The following is a 16,410-nucleotide window of genomic DNA, read 5'->3' on the forward strand; positions in this document are numbered from 1 at the left end:
CAATATAAAGCAATACCAAAAACTATGGAAAATTTTTTAACCAAGACTAAGTAGAAACAATCTTTAAATTCTTGAAAAAATGTTCTAAAAGAACGCATATAAAACGACATATTAAAACAACACTTGACAAGGGCTATAGACTGATATAAAAATTACCTACCCTTTCCTGCCATGAATGTAACCATTGTGTAAACAACTAAAACTAAAATCAGGTTTGAACTGAACCATAATAACTCTCAGTGCTTTTCTCTTGTAGGCATTACGACCTGAAACACAATGATGAAATTGTATCCTTCTTCAATGACTTCAGTGACCATCTTGCTGAGGAGGCATTATGGGAACTCTCTCTAAAGATCAAACCACGAAACATCACACGACGCAAAACAGAGCGGGAGGAGAAAACGTAGGACTTGGACGTATAGACTCTATGCACAGCAAAGCATTGTGGACTTGTGGACAAGAAGCAGCAATTGGGAAGCGACTGTGACGGCAGCTATGAGACTGGTCGGGAACTGTAATTCGTTTGCATAAGTTTACAGGACCTCTTTTTAAGTCTTGGGGTAGCACTGAATCTTGGTCTATAAATATACGTGAAGAAAAGTGCAGCACACAGACAACATAGCAGAAAGGGAAACTCGTCCAGGGTGAACGTTGGAACAGTTTATGTCAGACATGGTATTGATGGGACTTTAGCTAATCAGTTAATTGATTAGTGATCAACATTTGAACATAAGCCTTTTTGCTAGCGGTGTGCCAGAGCTGTGGGAATTGTCAGCACACTCTTAGCCTCTGTAGCGCCTCCAGCCTGTAACACAGTGCCATAATTTCGGAACGGACAAACTGCTTTTTTGGAGGATCAAAATGCACATAGACAACTGTTTACTAAGAACATTAGAAAGATTGTTGTACCGATTTGCAGCCCCTGTTTTAACAGCATTCAGGACTGGAACTCTGTATCAACACTTAATGACATTATCCAAATGCTTTTGGGAATTAAAACAAGCCAAGCACTTTACTGGGTTACAGATGTTTGCTGTTTTTGCTCCATTGACAATATGTGGCAGGAGCTTGGACACCTCGCTCCATCCTCGTGTTCCCACTAAGGACAAACTGGTTCATTGTCATTGTTCCAGTTTGTTGTGCTGTGACGTTCTCTAGTTGTGTTATTCTGAATAACGGTTCATTGTGTATGCTACCCATCATATTGTAAAATGAGAGGTGCACTTCATGCCAAGTCTTCCAGTTATATTTATTAAAAATGTGTTTACTTTTCAAAGAAATGTACAGCTTTTTGTGTCTTTGTTCTGAAATGTATAGTTTTGTGCACTATAGGGCCAGGGAGGCATTTAAGGCCCATTCAATTGGCCCACCAAGTCAGATATTTACATACACTTGCCATAACAGTCTTGCCGTTGCAATGATGTTATTGTTGGTTTTAAATGCCCTAGCTCTTTTGAAACATATTTTTGCTAAGCCCATGGTGTTATAAAGCTTGCTTGACTGAGAGGAGTGGGGGTTTGTGACCATCCTGACAAATGATCTGTCAGCCTAAGTTGACAATTTGGGTTTTTGTCCTGATATTAACACACACACCACTGATCCCATGTGTTTAACAGGCGGTTGTTAGCGAAGAGTGATCTTGTTCTAAGATTTGTACAGATCTCTCCAGACTTCTTTACTGTAAAACTTCTAACTGAACGTCATTTATATGGTCGCAGAGAAGTCAAAGCCCATGCCACAAAGTTCAAATACATTACAGAACTTTTTTACAACCCCAAATGATTAAAGTTGTATGTATATTTGTAACCAAGCAGTTTTTCCAGAAACGCCAGAAAGAACTAATAAACAAACTTAAATATGTTTATTTTTTCCACATGTACCATTCTTACAGTTGGTAGTGGTTTGGGATGGACATGGGGTATAATTACTTTGCATATTCATAAATGTTTATATTCTTTGGTATTTTAATATGGGTAAAGATTCTTATTTTAATAGAGCTGACTGATTAATTTTTAAAATTCAGTTCTTTATTGTGATCTCAAACATTACTTCAATGACTAAAACCGTGGGCATTATCATGCATTTTTCTCACTCTTTGCTGCTCTAACAGCCTTTACTCTTCTAGGAAGGGGTTGTAGTAGATTTTGGAATATGACTGCAGGGATTCACTTTTTTTTGCCACAAGAGTACTAGTGGGGACATGCATGTAATCAGAACAATGGAAGCATGTAATTCTACAATATGTCATTGTGCACCACTATATTGAAATTTTTCTTACTGGAAGTACGAGATTTGAATCACTAGCATTTGCAAGAGTCGCATGGCTGGATGGAATCTCTAGCAGATGTCCCCTAACAGATGTCTGAGAAAAGTCTTTGGAAGTTTGCTATGAACATGACTCCCCTCTCTTTAGCCACACGCACTTAATAAGCTGGGAATTTCTTACAGTTCTTCTATTTTCAGTGTGCAGTTTGGGACACATCACTTTAACTGGCATTTTTAATTTAGGTTGCCATATAAGCACTCCCGTGCTTTACATCACTTTAACTGACAATGGAGTTACAGCACTAGTATAAACCGATCAGGCATAACATTAAGACCACCTCCTTGTTCTACACTCACTGTCCATTTTATCAGCTCCACTTACCATGTAGAAGCACTTTGTAGTTCTACAATTACTGACTGTAGTCCATCTGTTTCTCTACATACTTTTTAGCCTACTTTTACCATTCTTCAATGGTCAGGACTCTCCCAGGACCACCACAGAGTAGGTATTATTTGGGTGGTGGATCATTCTCATTACTGCAGTGACACTGACATGGTGGTGGTGCGTTAGTGTGTGTTGTGCTGGTATGAGTGGATCAGACACAGCAATGCCAGAGTTTTTAAACATCACTCACTGCTGGACTGAGAATAGTCCACCAACCAAAAATATCCAGCCAACAGCGTCCCGTGGGCAGCGCCCTGTGACCACTGATGAAGGTCTAGAAGATGACCAACTCAAGCAGCAGCAATAGATGAGCGATTGTCTCTGACTTTACATCTACAAGGTGGACCAACTAGGTAGGAGTGTCTAATAGAGTGGACAGTAAGTGGACACAGTATTTAAAAACTCCATCAGCACTGCTGTGTCTGATCCACTCATACCAGCACCATGTCATTGTCACTGCAGTGCTGAGAATCATCCACCACCTAAATAATACCTGCTCTGTGGTGGTCCTGTGGGGGTCCGGACCACTGAGTTCCTGGGAAAAGATGTCTAGACGTCAAATCTCAGCTGTGCTATTGCAGACTGAGCACCTACACAGACATAAATTGGTTATGTCTCAGGGGGATGCCCTGTGATGGATTGGTTGCCTGTCCAGGATACTCCTGTCCTGGTGGGCATGGACTCACTGTGACCCTGACGATGATAAAGCGGTTGATTGAAATGCAGACATCCCAAGTGTCTAGAACCTCTAGAATCTAGAACGAGCGGCCAAAAGCGCACACACGCGCACGCAGGCGACACAGACTTTTTTCCCCGATCGCGTATTAAATCCGTTATCTGATATACAATCTAGCGCACTGTGTAGGAAACATAAATCAATTGTCTAAAATAATGTCTAGTGCACTATGTAGGGAACATAAATCCGTTATCTGGTATACAATTTAGTGCACTATGTAGGGAACATAATTAATTATGTAATACACTAGCTAGTGCACTATGTAAGGAACACAAATCATCCTCTAGTTATACTTTTTAGTGCACTATGTAGTGAACATGAATGCGTTATCTAATACACTATCTAGTGCACTATGTAGGGAACATAAATCCATACCTGTCAAGTTTTGGATTTAAAAATAAGGGAAACTTTCCGCCGCGCGCTTCGAGCCGTCTCACCAGCCCAACCGAGGTTCAGTATCCCTTACATTTTAAGACAGGTTTACAAGAAATCTAAAATAACCACCTGTGAACCACTTACAAACTACAATTAGATGATCAGAATCTGATAGGCCTACCTTTGTTGACACTGAAATGCTGTGGACATTCCTACATATGTAATTCTTATAATACAGCCTAAATGAAAACACAAAAGGGAATTGAAGCATATTTATTTATTTTACATATTTTCAGCATATATACACATATGAAACATTTTATTTTCATTACACATTTTTAGTATCTCATGTTCACTCATGTGGTTCTCTGGCATTCACTGACTTATTATACAGAGTTGTTGCAGACTTTGCATCCTTTAACACTTTTTTGGCAGGAATGCCCTCTCTCTCCTTGCATCCATCCATCTCTCCCTGTTCCAGGTTTGTTCCCGCTGTCCGCACTAACCTCGCGAGAACTGCCACTTGCAGCAGCCTGGGTGGCAGTTCTCGCGAGGTTAGTGACATTTCAGTTTGGAGAGGCACAGGAATGTTTTTTAAAATTATAATATAATACGGGAAATTTACGGGAAAATACTAATACGGGAGGACGGCGGGAAAGAGGGGTAAAATACGGTAGTTTCCCGGCCAAAACGGGAGACTTGACACGTATGCATAAATCCGTGATCTGATATACAATCTAGTGCACTGTGTAGGGAACCTAAATCCGTTAACTAATACGCTACCTAAACCATTATGTAAGAAACATAAGTCTATTATCTAGTACACTATCTAGTGCACTAAGTAAGGAACACAGATTCCTTTCTAATATACAATCTAGTGCATTATGTAGGGAGTGCTGTCTGGAAATGTAAAATCATATAAGAAAATAGAGGATGTGGCGTGAGTTAATTAACTCAGGGAATCGTTGAATCCGTCGCGTTCGGTTTGAAAGAATCGGTTCACTACGTTGAATTGAATTTTAAAGAGCGTTTGGCCTCTCCCTTTTTTAAACGGACTGACTTTTATTTTGACAAGAAAGTGGTTTTCCTACCATTTTGAAAATTTCGCGTTTCGTACATTGCAGCATCATCTGTTGTTTATCTGTTCTGTTAGAACGATTTGTTGTTTCAGTGTTATTACAGTGATTCATTAAAGATGAATGTTATAGATCATGTGAGGGAGATGGCGTCGGCGGGACTGCACTCTAATGTTCGCTTACTGAGCAGCTTGTTACTCACCATGAGCACCAACAACCCGTAAGTGTTAGTAGTGTTAATAACCTGTAAACAGTAATAATTACAGTAGTGTACCAGCTCTAATATAACAGCTTTACTGTTTTATACAGCTGTTAAAACTTACATTTACTACTGAGAAGTGTTTTGTTAGCACAGGTTGCTATCTGCGTGTTAACTCATATTAGCTGAAGTTGCAAGCTTACAACAGTTAATTTTCATTAATTCACAAAGTACCCGGTTGTTTAAGTCAAATTAGGTTCTTTTTTTCTCTCATTGTAACCGTGTAAAATTAATATTTACGCTGGTATTTAAAGTCAGTGTTACATAATAATTTCCGACAAACCTAAACAAATATGAGAAGGTTCAGTTACACTAGGGCTAGGCAATCTGCCTGTAATACACCGTGATATAGACACGATATGTCTTATCGGTAACAAATTGCCAAACAGAAACAATGGTGCTGTTTTACAGAACTTGAAAGTTTGACCTAATGCCCTAGCTGGCTGGTATACATTCAGGATCACTAACAGGCTTTTAAAAGGGTTTAAAGCCTTCGTTGACAGTAATTGTTTTAAATACTGCAGCTGTACACATCTGGTGAGAGGGGACAAGGATCATATCACTTTTTTATTTCACATACCCTCACTGAGCATTAGGTACACCTATCAAGTATGTACATTCATTATAATTTTATAAACACCTACCATACAGATAAACTTTGTGGGTATACAAATACTGACTGTACCGATTGCTCATCTTTTGCTCTGTACATTTTGTCACCCACTCCATTGTTTATCAATCAAAAGGGACACCCACTGACCAGATAATATTTGGCTCGTGGACTATTCTCAGCACCGCACAGAGTTCGTTAGGTGCAGCAGTGTTGTTGGTATGTTTTAACATCTCCATGTTAATGCTGGAGGACATTATTACAAAAGTAAGTCAAAAAGTGATCGAAAAGTGTCCACTGATAAAATGTCCATCTGTTGTTTTGTGTATTTTGGCACCCACATACCCCATTTATCAATCAAAATGAACCCCTCCTGACCAGATAATGTTTGGATGGTGGAGCATTCTCAGGTATAAGTGTAGCAGGTGCAGCAGTGTTGTTGGCATAATAGAATGCTCAGTGAGTAAAAATGGTATGGCAAGTTTAGGTGTTTGTAGTTTATTGATAACCGTTGATAAAAGAGTAAAAATGTAAAATGATTTAAATGCTTTTATATGTTTTATGGACACAGTTTAGAGAAGATCCTTTCCTTTTCCAGCATGAATACCCCTGTCCACAAAGCAATGTCAGTAATATCAAAGCCTGCACAAAGCCCTAATTTTAAGCCCTGATTTGTTTCTGATTAATGTTCCTTTTTAGCAGGACCATTGATTTAAAACTGACATTATTTTCGACTGGTTAGACCTTTTAACTGATGTTCTTGGAATAGTTATTGTAACACCCAGCCCTAGCTTTTAGTGGGTAACATGTAATACTCTTTTACAGGGAACTCTTTTCTCCAGCTCAGAAGTACCAGCTGCTAGTGTACCATGCAGATGCCATTTTTCATGACAAAGAGTACAGAAATGCAGCCTGCAAGTACAACATGGCCCTTCAGCAAAAGAAGGTGCTCAGCAAAACCTCCAAAGTGCGTCCATCTAGTACCGGAGGCACATCTGCAGTTCAAACCCAGGTAAATGGACCCTTTCTCTACTAAATACTAGTCTTAGCAGATACTGGCTAGGCACTTTGTTTTCTTCCCCTGTTCTGCCACACATCTCATTTTGTTTGTATTGTAATTAGATATTTCATTCACGCAGCTCAATAATTTTTAGAAGCTCTAATAATTAGAGCTCTAATTCCTGAAAGTCTAAATTCTTAACTGTGTCTCCTACATGTGTGTCTTTAACAACTGACTGTATGTATATTGTCTGCATTTTTGGATTGATCTTTTTTTCTGCTTTGTTACAATGCACCAGTCAGGTACCAAGTGTAAAAATAACACTTATATAACGGTATACTAAATAACAGTATACTGATGAATAACTAGCAAGAAATTTAGAATCAAATTTGAAGCAGGGTAACCCAGTGAGTACTGAAAGGATTGGAAATGTTGCATTTATTTTAAAACCCAGTCCATCATGTTATGCGGTTTATAAGTGGGGTTTGTAATATGACATGTGCAGTAGGGTTGTGATACATGTAATAGATTTTTTTTCTTTTTGTGTGTTTTGTAGAACTTGCCCTCAGAGATTGAGGTAAAGTACAAGATTGCAGAGTGTTACACAATTCTAAAGCTGGACAAAGATGCAATCTCAGTTTTAGATGGAATTCCCTCAAGGCAGAGAACTCCCAAGGTGCTTTTTCCTTCTCTCTAATTGTGATGAATTGATTTGCTGGCTTAAAGGGTTGTTTAAGGATGAAATTCACATCTAACAACTATAAATACTTTAACCCTAACAGATCAACATGATGCTGGCAAATCTGTACAGAAAGGCTGGTCAGGAGCGATCAGCTGTCACAAGCTACAAAGAAGTTCTGAGGCAGTGCCCGCTTGCTCTTGATGCCATTATTGGTGGGTAACCAATGTTAATCTTCCCCAAACTGGTTAAAATATCATCACTAATTGAGATAAGATTGACATAAAGAAAATTGGCAAGGATTTTATTGCCAAACAGGGGAAAATGTCCCATCCTATTTAAGTAAAAAATAAAAGTAGGATATGTCTGTGTGTTGTGCTGTGTGTGACTAGTAGTGTAAAAAAAAAAACCTCAGCACAAATAATAAAAATATTTCATAAATCATATTATCAAAGTAATGCAGCCCTATTATACACTCACATACATTTATGGACTCCATATATTTAGGGCTCCACTGAACTACAATGAGATTTTTTTCTATTATAAATAAAACAAAAAGCAGTGGTAAATCTACCCAGATTTGACAAGTTTAATAAAATGATTTAAAATAGTAAAGGGCCAGTCCAGGTCCTTTCTGTGTGGAGTTTGCATGTTCTCCCTGTGTCTGCGTGGGTTTCCTCTGGGAGCTCCGGTTTCCTTTCACAATCCAAAGACATGCAAGTGAGGTGAATTGGAGATACAAAATTGTCCATGACTGTGTTTGACAATAAAGACTTGAACCAATGAATCTCGTGTAACCACGAAAAAAACTTTAAAGAGCATGACGTTAAAATCCTAATAAATAAAATAGTAATGGGCTCAAATGACTTTTTTTTCTCTTTAAATGATTAGTGCGTTTTGGATTCAGTATGTGTTAAATGTTTGAGGGTGGTAAACTGTGTGTTGTTTGCAGGGCTGCTCTCTCTGTCAGTGAAGGGAGTTGAAGTGGCCTCCATGACCATGGACGTGATTCAGAGTATCCCCAATCTGGACTGGCTCTCTGTTTGGATCAAAGCCTACGCTTTCATTCACGGTGGAGATAATCACAGAGCCATCAATACTATATGGTGAGAAGTGCACATAATATAGCCTTTAACGTGCCGTTTATTTCAAAATGCTTCACTGTTATGTGTATGCAGGGTTTTGTAGACATGTATTGTTTGACGCTTGGTAATCTTTTTATTAATCTAATGTGGTATTTAAAAGGAGAAGTTGTTTATCTTGTTAGGTTAGTGTTGTAGCTGAACAGCTTCTTATGGAAAACATCTCATCTCTTACAGTTCCCTGGAGAAAAAGTCTCTACTCCGAGATAATGTGGATCTCCTGGTGAGCCTGGCAGATGTTTACTTTAGAGCTGGTGACACCAAGAATGCCATTCTGAAATTTGAGCAGGCACAGATGCTTGACCCCTATCTTATTAAAGGTACACAGTTTATTGTAAATTTGTTAGTGGAGGTGACAATTGTTTTGATTAATGTAATAAATACAGTAAAATGCATTGAACTAAACCTAACCCCCACCACACACACACACACACACACACATGCACTGGGACCAGTCCCGGAGATTACATCATTTGGAAAGACAGATTTGTGATGATTGATATATGCTCTGCTGGTTCATAGGGATGGATGTGTATGGCTACCTGATGGCTCGAGAGGGGCATTTAGAGGATGTTGAAGTTCTTGGGGGTCGACTCTTCAACATCTCAGATCAGCATGCTGAACCCTGGGTAATATCTGGGTGAGTATGATCCACAGCTCACCTGTCACCCACCCATCCACTGGTTGAAAAGCCTTTTTCAAGATAGCTTATAGTTAAGAGAGTGTATGAATATGTAAGAACAAATTTAGATCTTTAGGACAGCTGAATCATCAGAATGTATGTTATGAAACGATGCCCTCATCTTTAACAGATACCCAGTCAGTAAGCTATGAAACACTTTTAATCTATTTGTCTCTCCTTTTTTACCCCCACAGGTGCCACAGTTTCTACAGTAAGCGCTACTCTCGCGCACTCTACCTGGGTGCCAAGGCCATCCAACTGAACAGCAATAGTGTACAGGCACTCCTTCTGAAGGGAGCTGCACTGCGCAACATGGGTCGAGTGCAAGAAGCCATCATCCACTTCAGAGAGGCCATGAGACTGGCACCATGCCGCCTGGACTGCTACGAAGGTTAGAGTTTGCAGCAACTTACTTGAATGTAGAAGGATGCTTTCACTTAGACTTTATCAGGCTTAAATTTTACCAGATTAACTTCTGCACTAACTCTATGCTCTTCTCTGAAGGTCTAATCGACTGTTACCTGGCATCCAACGGCATCCGTGAGGCGATGGGAATGGCCAATAACATCTATAAGACCCTTGGTGCCAATGCCCAGACTCTGACCATCCTGGCCACAGTGTGTCTGGAGGACCCTATGATGCAGGAGAAGGCCAAGACCCTGCTGGATAAAGCTCTCGCCCAGCGGCCGGACTACATCAAAGCTGTGGTGAAGAAAGCAGAACTGCTCAGTACGTAATGTTTATCAGGGCTCACCAGAAATGGCTCTATCAGAATTTCTATCAGAAAAACAAGTAATATTAGTACTACTACAGGCTAGTTACTAGCTTGAAGTTTATATAATTGTACTTTGAGAGAAACTAGATTTCCCAAGAGAACACATGCAGTATTTAGTTTAATGAAAGCTTGAGACGAATAGCACAGTCCGTTCTAAACAGTCCGTCATTACTGTTACCTATTCCCAAAGTCATGCCCAACCCTCTTTATAGGTAAAAGAACAGTGGTAACACAGTGGTTAAGGTACTGGACTAGTGTTCAGAAGTTTGCCAGTTTAATCCCAGCATTACCAGGTTGCCATTGTTGGACCCCTGAACAAGACCATTAACCCTTAATTGCTTATATGGTATTCAGTCACAATTGTGAGTTACTGTTGATAAAAGCATTTGCTAAATGCTGTAAATGTAAAAAAATACCATTAAATGTTTTTAGCATGAATGTCTCTTCTTAATGTTTGAGACATATACAGACTTGAAGAGTCAGTGCTGAACAAAATTTCCCTTGCACCAAGATCAAAGCAATCAATGCAGTACCAAGAGCACAGACAGTTCTTTTGCATTTCCTATATGCGTAGGTGTTTGGGTTCCTGCCTTGCGCCCACAGCACCTAGTTAAACCAGACCTGCCATGACCTTGACCAGGATAAAGCAGTTGATAAAAATAAAATAAATGTTTCCTTTATATAGACCTGATAAAATTGGAGGGGATAAATTGAGGTTAAATCTCATAATTTTATCGCTTAGCATGCTACAAGAATGATACAATTAGCTATTTAGAGGCAAACTGTCTTATTTACTTGGTTTATAAGATTCTTATTAGGATTTTTTGTTAATGTTATAAATACTGCTAATTCTAGTAATATAAAATAGTGTAGTATGTGCACCGATTAGGCATATCATTAAGCATAACATTAACTTCTTCAGCAATTTGAGCTACAGTAGCTCGTCTGTTGGATCGGACCACACGGGCCAGCCTTCGCTCCCCACGTGCATCAATAAGCCTTGGCTGCCCATGACTCTGTCGCCGGTTTACCACTGTTCCTTCCTTGGACCACTTTTGATAGATACTGACCACTGCAGACCGGGAACACTTCACAAGAACTGCAGTTTTGGAGATGCTCTGGCTCGGTCGTCTAGCCATCACAATTTGGCCCTTGTCAAACTCGCTCAAATCCTTACGCTTGCACATTTTTCCTGCTTCTAATATCAACTTTGAGGATAAAATGTTCACTTGCTTTCTAATATATCCCACCTACTAACAGGTGCCGTGATGAAGAGATAATCAGTGTTATTCCCTTCACCTGTCAGTGTTATGCCTGGTCGGTGTATAGTGTGTTAATAATAGTAACGGTAGTACTGTCAGTATTAATTTAAATAACAACAATGAAACCATGAAAGCTGGTAATAGTGTATTCTAATTTTTGGTTATTGCGTAAAGCTTTTTGTGGAGGAGACATCTGTCAGCCTGCATTTGCTATCCATTGTTTTTTAAATTGACAGATGACTTTGCAAGTCAGTTATTTTATCACTTTTATTAAAAGTGAATTTCTTGGTTGTCATCAGTTATTTATAAGGACTTCACAGTGTTCAACCACAAAAATGTTCTGCAATTAACACTGATACTGCCTTTAAATTTCTTTTTCTTCACTACAGTGTTTATTGTGTTTGACGAAAATTTGACTTGTTTGAACACAGCTGGTCCTCTCTGTTTATTCTAAATGCATGTGCTTTCTTGTATAGGTAGAGAACAGAAATATGAAGAGGGAATAGCACTTCTGCGAAGTACACTTACTAATCAGAGTGACTGCTTGCTGCACAGAATGCTGGGAGATTTTCTAGTGGCTGTTAATGAGTATCAGGAAGCCATGGACCAGTACAGCATAGCACTCAGGTAACCATGCTTTATGTTGCTAACCATTCCCTCCTGCGCCGTTTACCTTTACTGGCATAACTTTACACTAAGAGAACGGGACCGTTCACAAGCGGTAATTACTTTGTTTTTCAATTTGCCTGAAAAACAGTAATTATTCAAACAACATGCCTGAAAAACAAAGTAGTTATACAAACAGGCCTAAGTGCATTTTTTTTTGTCCTGAACAAAAATACCAATCAGATTTGTTACCGACTTACATCCTCTCATCACGCCAGGAAAAAAAGTACTGTTTTGAATATCATGCTGGTATTTATCAATTTGCAGATTGGTTTGTACCTATGCAGTTGTATGTAACTTTTAAACACTTCAGGTCAAGTTACTTAACCATTGCTGCAAACTATTACAAAAATGCCTTTCTGTACATTTTAAGGCACAGTTACTTTATATTTAATGAACTTTTATAACCTTTTGAACTTTTTACTAGTATGCACGAAATACTTAAGCTCTACCCATAGATTTTCAGTTCTTTTAAAGCCATTGGACTGTTAGGACCAGTTCCAAAGTTGGCATTTCTAAATACACCTCATAATCCACCACATGGATGACTTCAAGTTTTTGTGCTGTTGTAATAGCCAGTCTCTTTAACTACCAAACATTTTCTAATGGCATTTATTTCTCCAAGTAGCTGTGAGGTTATTTGGCTGTCATTGGCACAGGAAACATAGGGAATAGATCTACCTGTGCTTAACAACATTAACATTTGCAACAAATTGTTTTCTCAAAACAGTAAAATCCAGTAAAAAGAAGAATCCTTGATTTATTAATTATATTTAATCTGTATTTAACTGGCAAAAGTGAAAAGAAAAGATTTCCACTGCATTGCACCCAGTGGTAGCTCAGCAGTTAAGGTACTGGACTAGTAATCAGAAGGTTGCAGGTTCAAGCCTCACTACTGCCAGGTTGCCACTGTTGGCCCCCTGAGCAAGGTCCTTAACAGGGCTCTAGAGTGCGACCAATTTGGTCGCGCATGCGACCTAATTTCTCAATGGTGCGACTGAAAACAATCTGAGGTCGCACCGGTGCGACCAGCCGTTTGAGGCAAAAAAAAAGTCTCTGTGACTCAAAGTCTCCGGTGCAACAACAGACACACATTAGATCCATATCTAATCATAGCTATATATCTATAAACCAATCAGAGATAGTGAAGGGCGGGACCAGCGTCATCAACGGTGGGCATTACACAGCGAAAGTTAAGAGTAGTAATATCATGGCGGAGTGTGTAGAATGTGTGTGAGCATCTGTGCTGCTGTTACAGATGTTGGTTTTAATGTAAAAACATCAATCAAATATCGGTGATTAGAAGACGTGACGTGTTTGTCTCAGTTGTTGTTTTCTTTAGTTCATTGACGTGAGAAGAGTTTTGCTTCGCTTTCACCGCGACTCTCGACGTAAATAACCGATTTGCTCAGCGCTCGACTCGAGAGATAAAACATCATTAAAGTTCCATGATACAAACAAACATCTGTGTGAAATAACCATCAAACCCAATCTAACAGCTCCACATGTATCTGTGTTTAACTGGATTTACTTCACGTGTGCTGTTTATATTTCACGTTAAGCGTTGTTCGTTCTGTCCGGGTCACTTTTACCATTTCATATCACACAGTTCATCTTTTTTAAGGCACTTTAAAAATATCAGCGGCAAACTGACTCAAAATGTAATAATGTCATGTAGCCTATGTCAATAATATGCGTCTCGTTACTGCATTAACCATATGTAATATTCTTATCATTAAATAAGATGTGCAGTTTGAAGCCCTTAAAACACTTGCACTTTTAATTTAGATTTTCTTTTTATTTCATTTATCTTGAGTTTAAATTTCAGCTCAGTGAAGCACTTTAAGCACCAACACTTTTTCAGTAAGTTACCTTTCTTGTAGAATTGTGCTTCAAATAAAGAACTTTATGTTGACCAGATTGTTAGTTAATCATTTACAAGTCAACATTGCCTTTATGGACAGCGATTAAAAAAAAAAAGTGAACCTGTAAAACTGAGGTGTTAAATGCGATGCGGTCGAAAATTTGGGTGCACCTAACTTTTGTGCTGGTGCACCTAAGAAAAAAAGTTAGGCGCACCAGTGCAACCAGTGCAAAAAGTTAGTCTAGAGCCCTGCTTAACCCTCAATTGCTCAAACTGTATTCAGTCAGAATTGTAAATCGCTTTGGATAATGTAAAAAATCACAGTAGTTTTAGGGCAAGTCGTAGCCTAGTGATTAAGGTACTGGATTGGTAATCAGAAGGTTGCTGGTTCAAGCCCCACCACTGCCAGGTGGCTGCTGTTGGGCCCTTGAGCAAGGCCCTTAACCCTCAATTGCTCAGACTGTATACTGTAATTGTAATGTAAGTCACTTTGGATGAAGGTGTCTGCTAAATGCTGTAAATGTAAATGCACCCAGTGATTGAGGAGAAACTGGTAAAATAATTAATGAATGAATGTCACTGATCCACAATTTCATTTCAGTATCAGCTTTGGTAACAAATCAGTGTGTCTCTTCTTTTCCAACCAATTATCTCTCAGCCTGGATCCGAATGATCAGAAGTCTCTGGAGGGTATGCAGAAAATGGAGAAGGAGGAGAGTCCCACAGATGCTACGGTGGAACTTGATGGTGATGATATGGAAGGCAGTGGAGAGGAGGGGGACCTCGAGGGCAGTGACAGTGAGGCAGCACAGTGGGCAGATCAGGAGCAATGGTTTGGCATGCAGTGACCATGTGACAGTCCCTCAGAGTGCCAGCGTCGATCTGGGATCAGTTTGTATCATTACATAGCAAAATTTACAGGACACAGACTGATCCCATGTCATCGTTATGACTCTTGAGTAAAGTGTTGCCTTTCGAAAGGCGTACTGCCTTAAAACTCCTGCAGGCTGACAGAGGTGCATGAGCGCCCACGTTTCTTTAAACAAGTCTAAAGCAGGACTAAAATCATGCCTGAGTTCTAAAATGCACTGTTTTGGCTGGAAACCACTGTAAATGTGTAGAATGTGGTCAGACATGTGACTGAACATACCCAACCCTGCACTGCAGAAACAGATACTAGTATTTCAAATGTGTGTCACTTTTCCAGGTTCATCACCAACAAGAATCTAATTAACGTCATAAACCTGAGCGGAGTCTGTTCTACATTTTACTTTCTTGGCCTTGCAAAAAAATCCCATACAGCCTTCTGCAACTGAATCCTTATTAGGGTTTTTTTTTTCCTTTAACTATAAGAAAATCAAAGCTTCATTATACAGAGAGGGCGTGTTTACTTCCGGTCTAGTAATCAAGGTGAACTATGGTAGCTAGCTTTTTAGAGCTCTTTGTGGTGGTGTGTATTTTATCTTGTGTTCATAACAATGTATGGTATTGTAAACTGTGAATAATACTATTTTTCAATGTTAAGAAATAAATCATGAGATTCTTTACTAACTTCCTTCACACATTTTACATGATTATATTTTTCTGTTGTTGACGTGTAACAATTCCAAGCTGTTGTCTTGTTTGACTTCAAGTTGTGCCACAGAGACATTTTCGTCCTGATTAGGTTTGATTTGGGTTTGAGGCCATCTGGAAACACGGGGTGCAAGCCTGTATTACACCCTGAATAGGCTGCCTATTCATTAACCATGAGGAAAATCCCACACTTTCATCCAGAAGCTTTATCTTTTTAAGACGATATAGAAAAACCCCTGGATGACACGATGAAGGCTGGGACAAATGTGTCAGTGGCAACCATAAGATCATCCAACAGGCAAGGACTTCACAACGCACATCACTTTTAACCAAGAAACAGAGGAAGGCCCAACTAGGAATGTGGATAGGCCTGCAGAGTTCCTGTACACAGCTGTATGGAGTAACGAATCAAAACTGAAACTGTTTGGCCGTAAGGATCAGCAATTTGACTGACCAGAAGACTCAGACCAGAAGAGATCTTGCATGGAGGTGGGTCAGTGATGTGGGGATGTTTTTCTGCTGTAGGAAATGGTCATTCTGACCATGTGACTGGCATCATGGATTCACAGAAATTCCAAGGCGTTTTCACGAGGAATTTATGCCTTCTGTGGTAAAACTGAACCTTGGTGATAGCTAGACTTTCCGGCAGGACAGTGATGATCCCAAGCACTCTTCCAAGTCAACCAAAGCTTGGTTAAGGAATCAGTCCTGGAATATCCCAGAGAAAATATTTGGTGGAATTTAAAGAAAGCAGTTGCAGCACTAAAGCCATAAACCTCAATGGGCTGGAAGCTTTTGCACACAAAGAATGGATGAAGATTCCACGAGAGAGGTGTGAGAAGCCTGTCAGCACTTACCAAAATAGCTAAATAGGGGTTATCAAGGCAAAAAGATGCTCCAACACGTTCTGAGACTGTTGGTTAAATAATAGTGCATATTTTTTATTTTAAATTAAGAGAAATATTTCCAGTTTCAACTGTGAGTAGTCGACCATAAAAA

At 39.4% G+C, this 16,410-nt stretch overlaps 2 protein-coding genes across 4 annotated transcripts in view; both read left to right on the forward strand.

The window, feature by feature from the left end:
• The window catches only part of rapgef1a (Rap guanine nucleotide exchange factor (GEF) 1a), a 45,749-nt gene extending 44,469 nt beyond the window's left edge, over positions 1–1,280 (forward strand). For all 3 annotated transcript variants that reach the window (XM_062999100.1, XM_062999101.1, XM_062999102.1), the window contains one exon: positions 257–1,280. In XM_062999100.1, coding sequence (XP_062855170.1) covers positions 257–407 — 151 coding nt within the window. In that variant the 3' untranslated portion in view covers positions 408–1,280. The remainder of the gene's footprint in view (positions 1–256) is intronic.
• A 3,690-nt stretch (positions 1,281–4,970) lies between these two features.
• Positions 4,971–15,199, forward strand: anapc7 (anaphase promoting complex subunit 7). Its single transcript, XM_062999103.1, has 11 exons — positions 4,971–5,117; positions 6,592–6,778; positions 7,323–7,442; positions 7,549–7,660; positions 8,398–8,551; positions 8,765–8,907; positions 9,110–9,227; positions 9,464–9,660; positions 9,774–9,998; positions 11,783–11,933; positions 14,495–15,199. The coding sequence occupies exons 1-11, from the start codon at positions 5,017–5,019 to the stop codon at positions 14,682–14,684; spliced, it is 1,698 nt and encodes a 565-aa protein (XP_062855173.1). The 5' UTR covers positions 4,971–5,016; the 3' UTR covers positions 14,685–15,199.
• The last annotated feature ends 1,211 nt before the right edge of the window (positions 15,200–16,410 follow it).

The sequence above is a fragment of the Trichomycterus rosablanca genome, chromosome 7 (assembly GCF_030014385.1).
Source record: "Trichomycterus rosablanca isolate fTriRos1 chromosome 7, fTriRos1.hap1, whole genome shotgun sequence".
NCBI classification, from domain to species: Eukaryota; Metazoa; Chordata; class Actinopteri; order Siluriformes; family Trichomycteridae; genus Trichomycterus; species Trichomycterus rosablanca.